This window comes from Cavia porcellus, unplaced genomic scaffold (assembly GCF_034190915.1).
Source record: "Cavia porcellus strain 051 isolate PalLab524CR breed Dunkin Hartley unplaced genomic scaffold, mCavPor4.1 scaffold_28, whole genome shotgun sequence".
Taxonomy (NCBI): domain Eukaryota; kingdom Metazoa; phylum Chordata; class Mammalia; order Rodentia; family Caviidae; genus Cavia; species Cavia porcellus.
The window spans coordinates 51,384,637-51,399,633 of record NW_026947511.1 but is presented as its reverse complement, the minus strand read 5'-3'; the positions used below and the strand labels follow the sequence as shown (position 1 = coordinate 51,399,633).

Here is a 14,997-nt window from a genome sequence, read left to right as displayed (position 1 = left end):
AGAAAATAAACCAATACCGTGAGAGACTACGCCTGCCTCCAGAGAGACCGCGGACGATCGTGTGAGCTTTGACCTTCAGACCGAGGCCTCTCCCTCGTTAATCTACGTTAACGGTTTGGCAGGCAGAGCCTTCCATGTGGCACTGTCCTGGCCACCTAAAGCCCTCGAGCGCCCCCCGGCGTCGCCGCGCGCAGCCCCACACTCCGGAAGTCAGCCGACCGCGGCCAGTTGGAGGAGGCTCGAGGGCTTCGTGAGCTAAATATGTCACGGCTTTTGAGGAATTTCAGCAAGCAGCGAGGCGGTTGCCGGCTAGGAGGCTGAGGCAGGAGGATCGCGAGTTCAAACCTAAGTTGAGCGACTTTGTTAAACTCTATTTGAAAAATTAGATCACGGCTGGGAGTGTAGCACATTTCAAAGGCTTGGTACGGAAAAAGGGGCTGAGGGGGAGAAGCCTCAGAATCTGCAGGAGAAGTCTGAAGACCTTGACACGAGACTTGAAGAACCCACCGAAGGGATTTCGGAGGGCTGGACGATTTCATCCTTTCTGCTCGCTCCCCTGCCTTATGTTTATACCAAGGTGTCAGTGTTAAGAGTTGCAGTAGACACCTGTGCAGTGAGCACTTACTTTGTACCAGGCCATTGAGTTTAAAGCCGGCGGGCCTTGGTGGCAAACACCTGTGATCTCAACACTTGGGAGACTGAGGCAGGAGGATTGCTGCAAGTTCCAGGTCAGCCTGAACTACAAGGTGAGACTATCTCAAGACACTAGTCATGGCCCGGCGTGGTGGCTCATGCCTGTAATCCCAGCACGTGGGAGGCTGAGGTGGGAGGATAGTTGCGAGTTCGAGACGAGCCTGGGTGAGCTCAAGGCCAGCCTGAACTGCATAGCGAGACCCTATCTCAAAAAACAAAAAAACACTAGTCATCATTATCGTCATCATCATAATCGTAATACACTGAGCCTTCCACCAACTAGACCTACAACCTTTGGATTAAACTCTTCTTCTTTACTACCCCAAAATTGTTGAACTTAATTATTGTTAAAAAAAAAAAAGTCAAGGGCTGGTGTGTTAGCTTAGTGGTAGTGATTACCTACCGTGGACAACGTCTGGGCTTCCATCCCCAGCACCAGAAATAAACAAATATTTGAACATTGCCCCCAAAATAAAATAGTATGCTGATATCATGACCCAGCCTTTGTTTTAATTAAATCACAAACTGATAGCAAGTCTTCTCTCTCAGGACAAATCTTTGTGTGTGGCAGCTGATGATTTATAAATAATCTATTAAGGGAGACTCATGGCATTAACTTTCCCATCCACTTGGCACTGCCTCTAGACAAGTCTTCCCATCATTAAGAATTTATTCCTCTCCCCAAACCGTAGTAAGTGCTTTGCAAACATTGCTATTAATTATGGCATTATGCCATTTGCAGCTTTATCCTGAGTGCATCCTCTGAGGTTGATGATTTGCCCATTTTACAGACAAGGAATGCAGAGATTGGTGAATTCTGCCTAACACCAGTCTGTCCTCTTTAATCATTAGATTATGTACCCTCTGTTGTTTATTTGACAGGGTCTCATCACGTAGTTTAGGCTGGCCTTGCACTTGCAGTGACCCTCCTGCCTCAGCCTACACAGTACTGAGACGCACTAAGCTCAGCTGTCCCTTTCTAAGTAATACATGGGCAAATGCGCTCACTGGTGTGTCATCAAGCTGCTCCCAGGTAGGTACATAGTTTCCCAATTATAGTAACACAAACTTTAGAAAAGTCCACCATGCCCCTAACTGGTTCATACCTGTTTTGAAACAGGTTATCAGGGCAGGCAAGGTGGCACATGCCTGTAATCCCAGCACTAGAAGGCTGGGGCAAAAGGACTGCCACAGATTCAAGGCCAGCCTGGGCTAACAGTGATACCATGTCTCACAAAAAAAGGCGGGGTATGGACTATATTACAGTGATTTGTGTACACACCTAGTTTCCCCTCTGCTGGCTTCTTCAAGGTCAGGTACTGTGTCTTAGTCGTTTTCCCATCTGCAGGGATTATCCATTTTCTGGCAAACAGCTGGGATCCAAAACAGTTTAAGTGAATGAATGAATCAAAGACCTAATTCAGCCACTTTTTCCAACACTACCCAACACAGCAGGTCTCAGCTCGGACCCGGGTTCAAAGATCCCAGACTTCACTCACAGGGTTCAGCTCTCTGTATAACTCCCCAGATACCGGGGGGTGGGGGTGGGGGGTGGGTACTGTGAAGGGGACCATCCAGAAGAGGGAGAAGAGGGCCCCAGCATGGCAGGTAATCCAGGCCTGAGCTAGAAAACAAGGCTGAAGTTACTCATTAGCAGGTGGAAGGGTCAAGGGTCGAGGCAAGGGGGCTGGAGGCACAGTGGACTGAGCGCGGCAGGAGAAGCAGCGGTACCATCAGAGCACCAGCTCTGCCAACCCCAAGATGTTCCACCAAATCTGGGCTGCTCTGCTGTACCTCTGCGGCATTCTCCTCAACTCTGTCTACCAGTGCCCTGAGCACCCTCCGATCACAGCTCTGGGGGTGGATGAGAAAGAGGTACAGGCTAAGGATCAGGGAGTGGGCACCCCAGACCCACCAGGAGCCGTGCTGGGAAAGGGAGGAGTGAGTGTGGATGCTGAATTGAAGGAAAAAGGCCCGTGCCGTGGTTATCAGGATGGGAATGTGGCCGAACTGGGGCAATGCGGTGTTATCCAAGTGGGCTTGGCATGGACGAGGGGAAAAGTCGGCTCAGGAGTCCTTGTCGTGGAACCGAGCCCGTGGGCTGGGAGGGCGCAGCTCCTCTGCTCCAGGTCTCGCCCGCTGCTGCAGTGCTGCCGTTGGCTGGAGCCTTTGGTGCACCCACCGAGGCCCTCTTCTGCTTCCTTCCTCAATCCAGTTCCCGGAGCCACACCTGGGCCAGTGGTACTTCATCGCAGGGGCAGCACCCACCAAAGAGGAGCTGGCCACCTTTGAGTCTGTGGACAACATCATCTTTAACATGGCTGCAGGCTCCGCCCCAACCCAGCTCCAGCTCAGCGCCACCATCCGCACGTGAGTGCTGGGGGCACCGGTGCCCAAAGCCCGGGCCCTCGTTCTCAGTCCACTGTGGTCAGTATCTCTGCCAGTTGCCCTGTCCCTTAGGAGCTGGGAACCAGGCATGCGCTGGGTGCAGGGAAGGACTACGATGAAGCGAGGTGGGAGCTGTGTCATTGTGGTGACACTCAGTCCTCTTTCCTGGCCCCTGCCACCGCAGGAAAAATGGGTTCTGTGTACCCCGGAAATGGATCTACCACTTGACCAAAGGGAGCACAGATCTCAGCACCGAAGGTTGGGTTCCAGCAGCTCTCACTCTTCCCAGCCCCCTCACCAACTCAACTCGCACCTCTGTCCTCACGGACCTTCCCCTACTCGGTGCACCCTGACAGGTCGCCCTGACATGAGGACCGAGCTGTTCGCCAGCTCATGCCCCCGTGGTATCATGCTGAAAGAGACAGGCCAGGGCTACCAGCGCTTCCTCCTCTACAGTGAGTAGATGCAGGGCAGGCAGTGCAGAGGACCAGTGTAGATGGGGCCATTTCTCTGGGCCCTCTGCTGTCCTCCATGAAGACCCCCAGGGTGTGGTGCTGAGAAATGGGCTCTGCCCAGCCTGGCTGCCCTTGCCCTTCCAGATCGTTCCCCATACCCTCCGGAGAAGTGTGTGGAGGAATTCCGGTCCCTGACCTCCTGCCTGGACTCCAGAGCCTTCTTACTGATTCCCAGGAATCAAGGTGAGGGGTTAAAGTTTCCCAGGAGACCCGGTCCCACCAGGCATTGGGCAGGTGCCGGATGGGAGGCTCATGTGATCCAACCAGAGCCAGCCCGAGTACATGGCCCAGGTGACATCATCAGAGCAGCCGAGGGGACGTTGCTACTTCTTGCAGGCCACGATGACATCAGAGGAACCCAGCTGAAAGCCGTGATATCACCCAACGGGACAAGGGCAGGCTATGGGCTCCTCAAAAGATAGGCTTCTGAGTCTGACCGGGACAGCACCCCCTTCCCACCAGCCTTGCCTTGGTCTTAGGCTGCTAGAGCCTCTTCTCTTTCCTTCCCCTCCCCTCACAGAGGCCTGTGAGCTGCCCAGCGACCGACCTGGAACCTGAGCTGTGGCTTGAAGGAGATACAGGGCAGCCGAGCTGCCCAGGGGAGGAAACCCAGAGCCCCCTCACAGATAATAAAGATGACCTCCCATCCTTGCCCTGCTTCCTGGTTTCATTTCACCACTCTGCCCAGCCCCTCCACCGTCTGACCTCTGCTGGACGGCATCAGGAAGGACACTGGTGGGACAATGCTCACATTGTAGTGGTGTATTTAGGGATTAGTGTGACACAGGTATTTATTGCTGGGTGAGCAAACCCCTGACCCCTCGTGGAGTCTCCAAGCTCCATCCCCCTGCCTGTCCGGCCCTCTGAGCTGCCCTCCACGGTACTGCCCACACCATCCCACTCATGACCCCAGTGAGCCCCAATCTTCCCTGCAGGCATCCTGCTCCGTGGGTCCAGTGCAGACTCTATCCCCCAGCCTCACACCCTGACTTCGAGCAAAGCCCCCACTCCTGCCTAGGTGGCCCAGGTTCTGGGACCCCCCACCCCCCAGGGACACCGCGGGCTCCCAGCTACTTTCTCCCTGCAGAGCTTTCGGTCCTGCTTCTCTCTGGAAAGGACCCTCTGTTCTCTATGCTCCACCATCACACTTTTTTTTTTTTGGCTTTTTAAAAAGAGGTGAAGGAAAAAACTATAGGTGGAAGAAATATAAAAGCAAAGGGTAACAACAGCTGGTGAATCCAGGGCGATGTCCCACCATCCACAGTCAGGGTGCTGACAGCTCTGTTCCCTCCTGTGGAGGAAGAGGCCCTGTGCGGTGCTCCTTGGGGCTGCTTCCCCGTCCCTGAGGTCCCTGTGCTCAAGACGCACCATTCCTCCTAAAGGCCACACTAGCTTCTTCCCTCCTTGCCCCCACTATGGCCCCAGCCCCTTCCCTGGCTCTCCTCTCTGCTCCTGGCCCTCACTCCGGAGCCCCTCGCCGTCCCAGTCAGTGGCAGCTTCACCCGCACCAGGCTCCCGGAGGCTGACAGCCAGCACCAGGGCCTGCAGGAGGCCGAAGAGGCAGGCGAAGTGCAGGGGGTGGGCGGTCAGTAGACTCAGCACGGCGTGGAGCCCGTGCAGGGCAGCCAGGAAGGACAGCAACCCGTGCAGCCAGAGGCCCAGAGGCCCCCGGAGCCCCAGTGCGTCCAAGGCCAGGCGCAGGGGCCGGGAACACACAGCCAGCAGGGCTGAGGCCAGCAACTCCAGCAGGTGCAGCGTCAGGTTGGTGGAGATCTGCAGACGCTCCTCGGGGTCCCCTGGGGGAGCCCCTGGTTCCCCTCGCAGCCAGCCCAGCAGCTTCTGGCGTCGGCCAGGTTTCTCCACTGAGGCCTCTGGCCCAAGGACACCCAGTCCCCCTTCAGGGGCAGCAGTGGGTCTCGTGGTGCCCCCTGAGTCCACAGGGTCCCGTCCAGGTGTTGGACTGGCTCCTCTGGCTTCCAGTAGCCCGGACTCTTGAGTGCCCCCCGGAGTATGGTCCCATTTGGGGGAATCCACTCTCCTGCTCCCGGACTGCTCAACTTGGGGCTCCCTGCTTGGCTGCGGAGCGGCCCTGGAGCTCCTCAGTGTCCCCGAGTCCTTAGTCTTGGGAGTTCCCACATCTCCCATGGATTCTGGGGCACTGTCCCAGTCGCTGCCCGAATTCTCAGGGGAGCTATCCACCCATCTGGGTTCGGGGGCAGGCGCGGCAGGCCGTGTTGCTTTCCGGCGGCCCCACGGGCGAGGGAGCCAGCCACCAAGCCGTCGCAGGAACATTGCTGGGGTGTGCGAGGAGCGCCCCCAGGTTCAGGACCACTTTTGGACCCTTCACGGGCCCCCTTTGGAAGGCAGACTCTGCTCAGGTTTACAACAGGTAATTGGTGATGCCGCCTACTCCGAATTCATAAAGGGCCCCCCATTTCCCCGGACGGTCATGCAGCGTCCAGCGTGGCTTAGCTTCTTTTCAGTTCGGGGTAAAAAAGAAACGCCACCCGCAGACTTCAGTCTCAGGGCCTCACCAGGCCTGGGTCACCCCCACAGAATCCTCTAATTCCGGATTTCTTTCCCAGCGGGCAGCACCCCAAGTTTCACTCACCAAGGCCACGCCCCAAGGTGCCCCAGAAACCGGTGCGGAGGAGGTGCTCCATCAAGGAGGTCGCTAGGCGGCCGGGGTCCTTCGCTCCTCCTGGAGCCAAGGAGCCCTACACCGCCGCCCCCGGCAGCTCACGGAACAGGAAGTCTCTGCGGAGACGGATGAAGGAGTCCAGCTCTCCCTAGCCTGTGGCGTACCTCTTTCGATTTAGGGGCAACGATTCCCACAACGTGGCCCACCCCCGCGGCCGTGAAGGCGCAGCAAATAAGCCGCGTCCTCAAGGTCAAGACGGAGATGTCCTTAGAGATCCCAGCCTCCGAGCGCAGCACGGGCCGACGCGCCCGGGCGTTCTGCTTCTCCGCTCCACCGCCACAGACCCAGCGCTGCGGCCCGGCCTCGCGGAGGCGCCCGGAGCCGCCGAGCCCGGAAGCAGCTGCATCGGCGGGAGGGGAGGGGCGGAGCCGCAGCTGGGGCGGGGCCTGCTGAGCGCCCGCCCCCTTCCGTGGAGCCTATGGGGTAGCGCCTGGGCCGAGTCTTCTGCATCTGTGTCCCACCCCCACCCCTCCCAGGGACCCCGCGGCCTCTCTAACCCCGCCTTCCCCTGTCCTGGGGTCTCTGCACATCCCCCTTCACTGCTCGCCTGTGACTTCAAGGCAGGCCTTATAGAAAGGAAAATGATGCTACAAGCCGGGGACCCAGCAGCGATGCTTTGCCCACCCGTCAGGGCCCGGGCTCTACGAGCTCCTCCTGGGCCCGGCACCCGGCTGAGCGCGGCCAGCAACGGGGCATAGGGTTGAGGCTTGTGGGCCTGCAGGATGTTTCCCTGCCCGCAGGCGCTTCAGTAGTGAAATGAAGAATTTGGACTTAGCCAGAGGAGGACTGAGTTCGAGGCCAACCTGAACTACACAGACCCTGTCTCAAAACGAAAAGTAAAGCTTGGACTGGAAGTATATGAGTTATGACCCAAACCTAAGCAGCACCTAGGATAGTTAACTTTAGGCCTTCTCGTGGTAGGGGCTTTCCTTGACTATCCCTAAGAGCATGCATCAAAATACTCGTTTTAATTTTTTTTAGTATATGTGCTCTGAAGCGAGCACTCTGTTTTGTATTTGTTTTGTTTTTGTTTTTTGAGATAGAGTCTCACTATGTGAGGCTGGCCTTTAATTTACTATACAACCCTGGCCAACCTCACAGTGATCCCCCTGCTTCAGCCTCCCAAAGGTCAGGATTACAGGCATGTGCCACCATACCAGGCTTGATTTCTTGAGAATAGCCATTCTTTCTGGAGTGAGATGGAACTTCAGCATTAATTTGCATTTCTTGATGCCCAGTGATGGTGAACATTTTTTCATGTGCTTATTTGCTGTTCCTACATCTGAAAAGTGTGTATCCATTTCAGATGGTCATTTTTGGACTGGGTCTTTAAATTTGGGAGGCTTTTTTTGTTTTGTTTTGTTTTGTTTTGTTTTTGTATTTTTGAAGCAGGGTCTCTCTATGCAGTTCAGGCTGGCCTTGGGCTCACTTTGTAGCCCCAGGCTGGTCTCCAACTTGCAACTTTCTCCTGCCTCAGCCTCCTGAGTGCTGGGATTACAGGTGTGAGCCACCACATGCGGGTATTTTTTTTGAATTGTTTTTTTAAGTGTTTCACATATTTAATGCAATTCCCACATGCTATTAACAGAACCTCACAGAAGGAGAGAAAACCTCCTCCTCCTTCTTCTTCTTTCTCTTCTCCTTCTTCTTTTTTGTACCGGAGATCAAACTCATGACCTTGCACTTGCCAGGCCAGTGCTTATGCCACTAAGCTAACTCTCCGGCTTGAATTCTTTATATATTCTAGATAGTTGTGCTTTGAGGAAGAGCTGGCAAAAAAATTTTCCCACTGTCTGGGTTATCTCTTCATTCTGCTGGCTTCTCTTGCTATGCAAAAGCTTTTTAATAAGATGAGATTCCAGCTCTGTGTTGAGTCTGATTTCCTGTGCAATCAGGGTTTTGTTCAGAAAGTCTCTCCCCACACCAGCGTCTTCACCAGTTTTACCTCATCGATCTTCCAGCAGATTTAATATTTCTGTCTTAATATTTAAATCTTTGATCCATTTCAATTTTAGTTTAGTGCATGGTAAAAGATACAGGTATACTTTTTTGTTGTTGTTGTTGTTTTGTTTTTCCTTTTTATCGGTCCCGGGGATCGAACTCACGACTGCCCGCTTGCAAGGCAGGAGTTTATGCCGCTGAGCTAAATCCCCAGCCCCCGATACAGGTATACTTTTAATCTTCAGCTGTAGAAAGCCATTTTCTTTCTTCCAGTGAAGTTGTTTGGCTCCTTTGTCAGGGATAAGGTGGCTGCCGGCCTTGGTGGTACATGTTTGTAATCCCACCAGTTGGAAAGCTGAGGCAGAACTGCTGTGAGTTCGAGACCAGCCTGGACTATGTAACAGGACCCTCTCAAAAAAAATAAAAATATGGGGTTAGGGATTTAGCTTAGTGGCATAAGCACCTGTGTGGCAAGCACGAGGTTGCAAGTTGGATCCCTAGTACAAAAAAATAAAAAATAAAAACAAACAAAAAAGATAAGGTGGCTGAGTGTGTTTGGAGGTGTTTCTGAATCTTCTGTTCCACTGATCCTCTGGTCCATTTTTTGGCAGCCAGACTAGCCTTACAAAAGATGCTAAGGGAATTTCTATATCCAGAACAAGAAAAGGGCTGGGGATTTAACTCAGTGGCATACGCACCTGCCTCGCAAGCATGAGGTTGTGAGTTTGATCCCTGGTACAAGAAGAAGAAGGAGAAGGCGAAGAAGAGGAGGAAAAGAGATAATTACTCTCATGAAATTATAAATGTGTTAGAAGAGTAGACACATGAAATAGAAAAGAATTAATATTACCAATACATGAAACATCAAATCATCAAGATGAACAAAAGAAAATAAAAAAGCAAAGAATATTCAAAATGTTCTGCCATGGGGCATGCCACCTTGGAGCCAGCTAATCATGGACTGAAAACTCTACAAACTGTGAGCTAAATAAACCATTCCTTCCTTAATTCTGGGCATTGGGTATTTTGTCTCAGCAACAGAAGTAACCAGCACAGTCACCATATTGATCAAAAGATCAGCTCAACAAGAAGATATAACAACTGCAAATCTATGTGCTTCTAATCTTGGAGAACCCAATTTTATTTAAAAGCCCACTATTAGACCTAAACGGAGAGACAGACTCCCCCAGTAATCATGGAGGATTTGAACATCCCTTTTGGTTTGCATAGATCATCCAAATAAAAAGTCAACCAAGAAACATCAAAGTCACGTGCAGTGACCTATGTCTATAGTCCTAGCACTTTTCAAAGCGGAGGCAGGAGGATAGAAAATTCAAAGCCAGCCTGGACAACTTAGTGAGACCCTGTCTGAAAATAAAAAATTAAAAAAGACTGGTGATGTAACTCAGTGCAAAGACCTTGGATTCATTCCCAGTACTACAAAATAAATAAATAAATTAAGAAGTTAAAACTTAACTGTAAAACAGGCATGATAGTGCATGCCTGTAATCCCAGAACTCGGGAAGCTAAGGCAGAGGAGGATCATTGCAAATTTGAGACCGTCCTGGGCAACACAGTAAGCTCAAGAGCAGCCTGAACTACATAGCGAGACCATGTCTCAAAAAAGACCATAAATAAATAAAGTTTAGCTGTAGTACACATCATATAGTTTTAAACAGACATTTACAGAATATTCCATCCAACAGCTGTGGAATATACATTTTTTACATTAACATGATTTCTCTAGAACAGATCAAATAGTAGGCCATAAAACAAGTCTCAACAAATATAAAAAATTGGAATCACATCCTCTATTTTCTTTTTTTAAACATGCCCTATTTTCTAATCACAGTATAATAAAGCTAGAAGTCAATAAAAATAAAAATTTCAATTACACAGATGAAACTCAGAGACCAAACAACTTTGAATGAAAATGGATTTTGAAGAAATCAGCAAAATTTTTAAACATGGTAACAGAACATACCAAAACTTAGGGATATAGATTTTTAGTACTAACCTGGAAGTTTATAGCAATAAGTATTTTTTTGCTTTTTTTTTTGGAGGGAGTACCAGGAATCAAACTCAGGTGCTTATGCCACTGAGCTATATCCCTGGCCCTTTTTGGTCTTTTTGAGACAGGGTCTCACTATGCAGTTCAGGTTAGCCTTAAGTTCATTTTGTAACCCAGGCTGGTCTTGAACCTGCAACTGTCCTCCTGCCTCAGCCTTCCAAGTACCTTCCCAAGGGCTAACAGGCGTGTGCCATCATGCCTGGCTCAGCATACCTGGCTTAGCAGTAAGTATTGTATTGGTTACTTTTCTCTCATTGCTGAGACAAAAATACCCAACACCCAAAGTCAAAGAGGAAAAGGTTTATTTAGTTTACAGTGTGTAGAAATTTCAGCCCATAGTTGGCTGGCTCCAAGGTTGGGTGAGACAGGCATCATAGAGGGGGAAACAGTTCACGGTGGGCAGAAGGTAGCAAAGTAAGTAGGGGACCTCAACAGTGTCTTTTTGCCCCTTTTATCTTATCTAGGCTACCTTGGGTGGGTGGCACTCTCCCCATTAATCCTACTGCCCTTGAGCCTAGCCCTGTACTATGAATCAGTCACACACTCTAGATCCGGCAACCTCTGAAAAAGTCCCACCTATGACCATACAAAGCCTTTGGCCAGACATTTAAACACAGGCCATGACAAGTACCCACATGAAAAAGTAACAAATGGAAACCTAAAGCAAATAAGTGAATAATCAAATAAACAACCTAATGATATAGTTCAGTGACTTAGAAAAGCAAGAGCAAACCAAAACCAAAATTAGCAGAAATTAGAGCGTATAAAGATTTAAATCCTAAATATCCCTCAAATTCTCATTTGCTCATTTGGAGGGCCTCTAGAAGTTGACTGGCTCATGTGGAACTATGCTCATCACATTAATACGTTGATGAGCTCACAGAACACGCTATTAAGAGGTGGAGGCCGGGTGGAAGTGGATCACTGGGAGCCTTTGCGTTTCTCACTCTCTGCTCTTTCTGTTCCTGGCCTCATCAAGAAGTAATGAGGGAGCCGCCTCCCTCTGCTGTGCCCTTTTGCCATATTTCTGTCTTGGAGACAGGTGGCCATGGATTGAAACTTCTGTTTTCTCTCTCTTTTTTTTTTTTTTGTCTTTTTTCCTTTTATCGGTACCAGGGATCGAACTCATGACTGCCTGCTTGCAAGGCAGGCGCTTATTCCGCTGAGCTAAATACCCAGCCCCAAGATTGAAACTTCTGAAACTGTGGTCCAAAATAAATTACAATAGAGATCATGTATATCTCTCATATACGACAATATCAGGTAGCACACACCTCTGTGAGACACGTTATCTCAGACTGACATCTTCAACATTATGGATCCACATTAGTCCTGTACTAAGCACCTGCTACATGTAATACTTTAAGAAGTTTATTTGTATTTCTCAGATCTGCTGTGTCCTCCAAAGGGCTCTCTGTGTGTGTGTGTGTGTGTGTGTCAGGGTCTCATTCAGGATGACCTTGAACTGTAGTACAGGCTGGCCTCAAATTCATGGGAATCCACCTACCTCAGCCTCAGCCTCCCAAGTGCTGAGATTATAGGTTCTTGTTCTGAATATAAGATATAAAAATTCTCACACCTGGGGAGAATTGAATTTCTGTATCTTCTGGGTTCAGCTTTGGTAATTCATATGTACCTAGGAGTCTGTCCGTTTCTTCTGTGTGTTTTCCTTATTATTAGAATACAGGTTCTTGAATTAGGTATTGATGATCTTCTGGATAGCTTCAGGATCTGATTTCATCCTTTTGTTTGTGCGAGCTTTTTGTTTTGTTTTTTTGTCTTTTTGAGACAGGGTTTTGCTATACAGTTCTGGCTGGATTTGAGCTCATTTTGTAGCCCAGGCTGGTCTCAAACTCCCAAGGATCCTCCTGCCTCAGCCTCCCAGGTGTTGTGATTACAGGCTTGTGCCACCATGCCCGGTTTGTTTTTTGTTTTTTTGAAGCAAGGTCTTGGTTTGAAGTTCAGGATGGATTTGAACTCACTTTGTAGGCCAGGCTGGCTTCAAACCTGCAGAGATTCTCTTGCCTCAGCCTCCTGAGAGCTGGGACTACAGGTGTGTGCTTCCCCTCCCCCCTACCTTTCATCTTTTTTTCTTACTTGCATGGATTTGAATTTCCTTTTACTGATAAGGTTGGCTAATGGTTTGTAATTTAGTATTATTTATTTATTTATTTTGGTACCACGGATTGAACTCACAACCTCACACTTGCCAGGCCAGCACTTATGCTGCTGGGCTAAACCCCCAGCCCTCTCTTTTGATATTTATAATTTCCTCCCTCATATAAGCTTTGGACTTCACTTGCTTTTCTCTTTCTGTAAGTTTGAGGTTCACCATTAGGTTGTTTGAGCTCACTCTGTTCTTTGATATGGGAATTCACTGCTATAAATTTCTCTCATAGGACTATTTTCATTTCATAAACCCCAGAATGTTACATTGGTGTTATCATTTAATTGTAGAAACTAATTTCTTAATTTCACCTGTTGTTCAGGAGGGTAGTTTAATTTCCCTGTGTTTATGAAGTTCTTGTTTCTTTTGCCATTTTTCCCAATTTTACTGCACTATGGTCTGACAATAATCATGGGATAATTTCAATTCCTCTGCATTTACTTAAGCATGTTCTATGACATAGTACGTGGCCTCTTTTAGAGAGTATAACATGTGCAGCTGAAAAGAACGTGTATCTTAATGTGGGGAAGAAAACTTAGTAGATATCTTCTATTTGTTCAAAAGCCTGGTTATTTGTTGACTTTTTGCCTAGTTGATCTATTTGACAGCAGGATATTAAGGTCTCCCATTACAATTGTACCAGTATTTGATTTTTCATATCCATTAATATTTACTTTATACAGTTGGATGTGGTGGCATTTCGTGCATATATAATTCTCTTCCTCTTAAATTATTCCCTTTACAAGGACGTAGCAACCTTCTTTGGTCTATGAATTTTTAATTAAATGTATTTCTTATCTGCAGCATATTATTGGATCTTGCTTCTTGAGCCATTTTTTTTTTCTTTTTCTTTTTTATCAGCACTGGGGATCGAACTCACCACCACACACTTGCAAGGCAGGCGCTTATGCTGCTGAGCTAAATCCCCAGTCCCCCCTTTTTTTTTTTTTTTTTTTTTTTTGTCTTTTTGAAACAGGGTCTCTCTATGCAGTTCAGGCTGGCCTTGAGCTCACTTTGTAGCCAGGCTGGTCTTGAACTCACAATGAGCCTCCTGCCTCAGCCTCCCGAGTGCTGGGATAACAGGCATGAGCCACCATGCCTGGCTCAAAGTAATGCTTCTATTCTGCCAGTCTGTTTCTTTTTTTCTTTTTTCTTTTTTTTGTCTTTTTCCTTTTTATAGGTACCAGGGATCCAACTTACGACCGCCTGCTTGCATGGCAGGCACTTATGCCGCTGAGCTAAATCCCCAGCCCCCAGTCTGTTTCTTTTGATTGGTGAATTGAGATCTTTGATGGCCATAGCCCATATGCGTTGATTTACTCTTGTCACATTGTTTACCTGTTGATGGGGCTGAGGGTTTAGCTCAGCGGCATAAGCGCCTGCCTTGCAAGCAGGCAGTCGTGAGTTCGATCCCTGGTACTGATAAAAAAGAAAAAGACAAAAAAAACAAAACAAAACATTGTTTACCTGTTGTTGATTCCCTTTCCCCCGTCCCCTTGTTTAATTGCTTCCCTTGCCTGTGGATTCATTCTGTTGGGTTTCATGGAGTTTTAGTCCTAGGTATTTTTCTATTTTTTTTTTTTTTTTCTTTTTTGTCTTTTTCCTTTTTATCGGTACCGGGGATCGAACTCACGACTGCCTGCTTGCAAGGCGGGCGCTTATGCCGCTGAGCTAAATCTCCAGCCCCTAGGTATTTTTCTAGAATGTTCACCACCATATTTCAGAGTGCTAGTTTGATGGTAATGAATTTCTTCAGGTGTTCTTTGTCATGGAAGTATCTTATTTCTCTGCCAATTTTGAAAGACAGTTTTGCGGGATACAACAATCTGGGTTGGAAGTTTTTCTTTGAAATGCTTAACTCCAAGCTTTTCTTGACTTGAGGATTTGCATTGAGAAGTTGACTGTGATTATGGCCTGACTTTCCTTTATAGATGATTTGTTTTTCTCTAACAGCTTTTCATATTTTTTTTTTTGTCTTTTTCGTTTTTATCAGTACCAGGGATCCAACTCATGACTGCCTGCTTGCAAGGCAGGTGCTTATGCCGCTGAGCTAAATCCCCAGCCCCTAACAGCGTTTCATATTTTGTTCTTGTGTTGAGTTTCGGAATCTTGACTATTATATTTCTTGGAATAATTTTTTTTAAAAAATCATGGCTAGAGTTCTATATGCTACACTTATCTGTATGTCAAATTCTCTTTTCACGCTTGGGAAGTTTTCTGCCATTAATTCTGTGAACAGCTTTTTTTTATGTCCTTGTTATATCTTGCTTTTTCATTTATGCTGATCAATCTTTTTTTTTTTTTTTAATTTTAGTACTGAGGATCCAACAAAATGACCTTGCACTTGCCAGGCAAGTGCTTATACCACTGAACTAAATCCCCAGCGCCCTACTCTGATCAATCTTGTTATTCTTCTTTGCATTATCTAGCAGCTCTTGGGTTGATTTTTCGTGATCCCTTGCTATTTTTAAGTAATCTTTCTTTTCTTTTCTTTTCTTTTTTTGGTACTGGGGATTGCCTC

At 48.3% G+C, this 14,997-nt stretch overlaps 2 protein-coding genes across 13 annotated transcripts; one reads left to right on the top strand and one right to left on the bottom strand.

Moving 5' to 3' along the window:
- The first annotated feature begins 26 nt into the window (after nucleotides 1-26).
- Apom (apolipoprotein M) lies at nucleotides 27-4,797 on the top strand. Of its 12 annotated transcripts, none has more exons than XM_063239224.1 (7): nucleotides 27-746; nucleotides 1,576-1,726; nucleotides 2,909-3,063; nucleotides 3,266-3,339; nucleotides 3,438-3,536; nucleotides 3,681-3,991; nucleotides 4,117-4,797. In XM_063239224.1, exons 3-7 carry the CDS (start codon nucleotides 3,011-3,013, stop codon nucleotides 4,399-4,401), a joined length of 822 nt encoding a protein of 273 aa, XP_063095294.1. In that variant the 5' UTR covers nucleotides 27-746; nucleotides 1,576-1,726; nucleotides 2,909-3,010; the 3' UTR covers nucleotides 4,402-4,797. The 12 variants fall into 12 exon arrangements, with proteins under 12 accessions (XP_063095294.1, XP_063095293.1, XP_063095299.1 ...); XM_063239220.1 differs by lacking the exons at nucleotides 27-746; nucleotides 1,576-1,726 and adding an exon at nucleotides 1,798-2,568 and having other exon boundaries at nucleotides 3,681-3,779; nucleotides 3,864-3,991; XM_063239221.1 differs by lacking the exons at nucleotides 27-746; nucleotides 1,576-1,726 and adding an exon at nucleotides 1,801-2,568 and having other exon boundaries at nucleotides 3,681-3,779; nucleotides 3,933-3,991.
- Nucleotides 4,344-6,651, bottom strand: CUNH6orf47 (chromosome unknown C6orf47 homolog). Its single transcript, XM_005005477.4, has one exon. The coding sequence runs from the start codon at nucleotides 5,886-5,888 to the stop codon at nucleotides 5,010-5,012; it is 879 nt and encodes a 292-aa protein (XP_005005534.1). The 5' UTR covers nucleotides 5,889-6,651; the 3' UTR covers nucleotides 4,344-5,009.
- Between the last annotated feature and the right edge of the window lie 8,346 nt (nucleotides 6,652-14,997).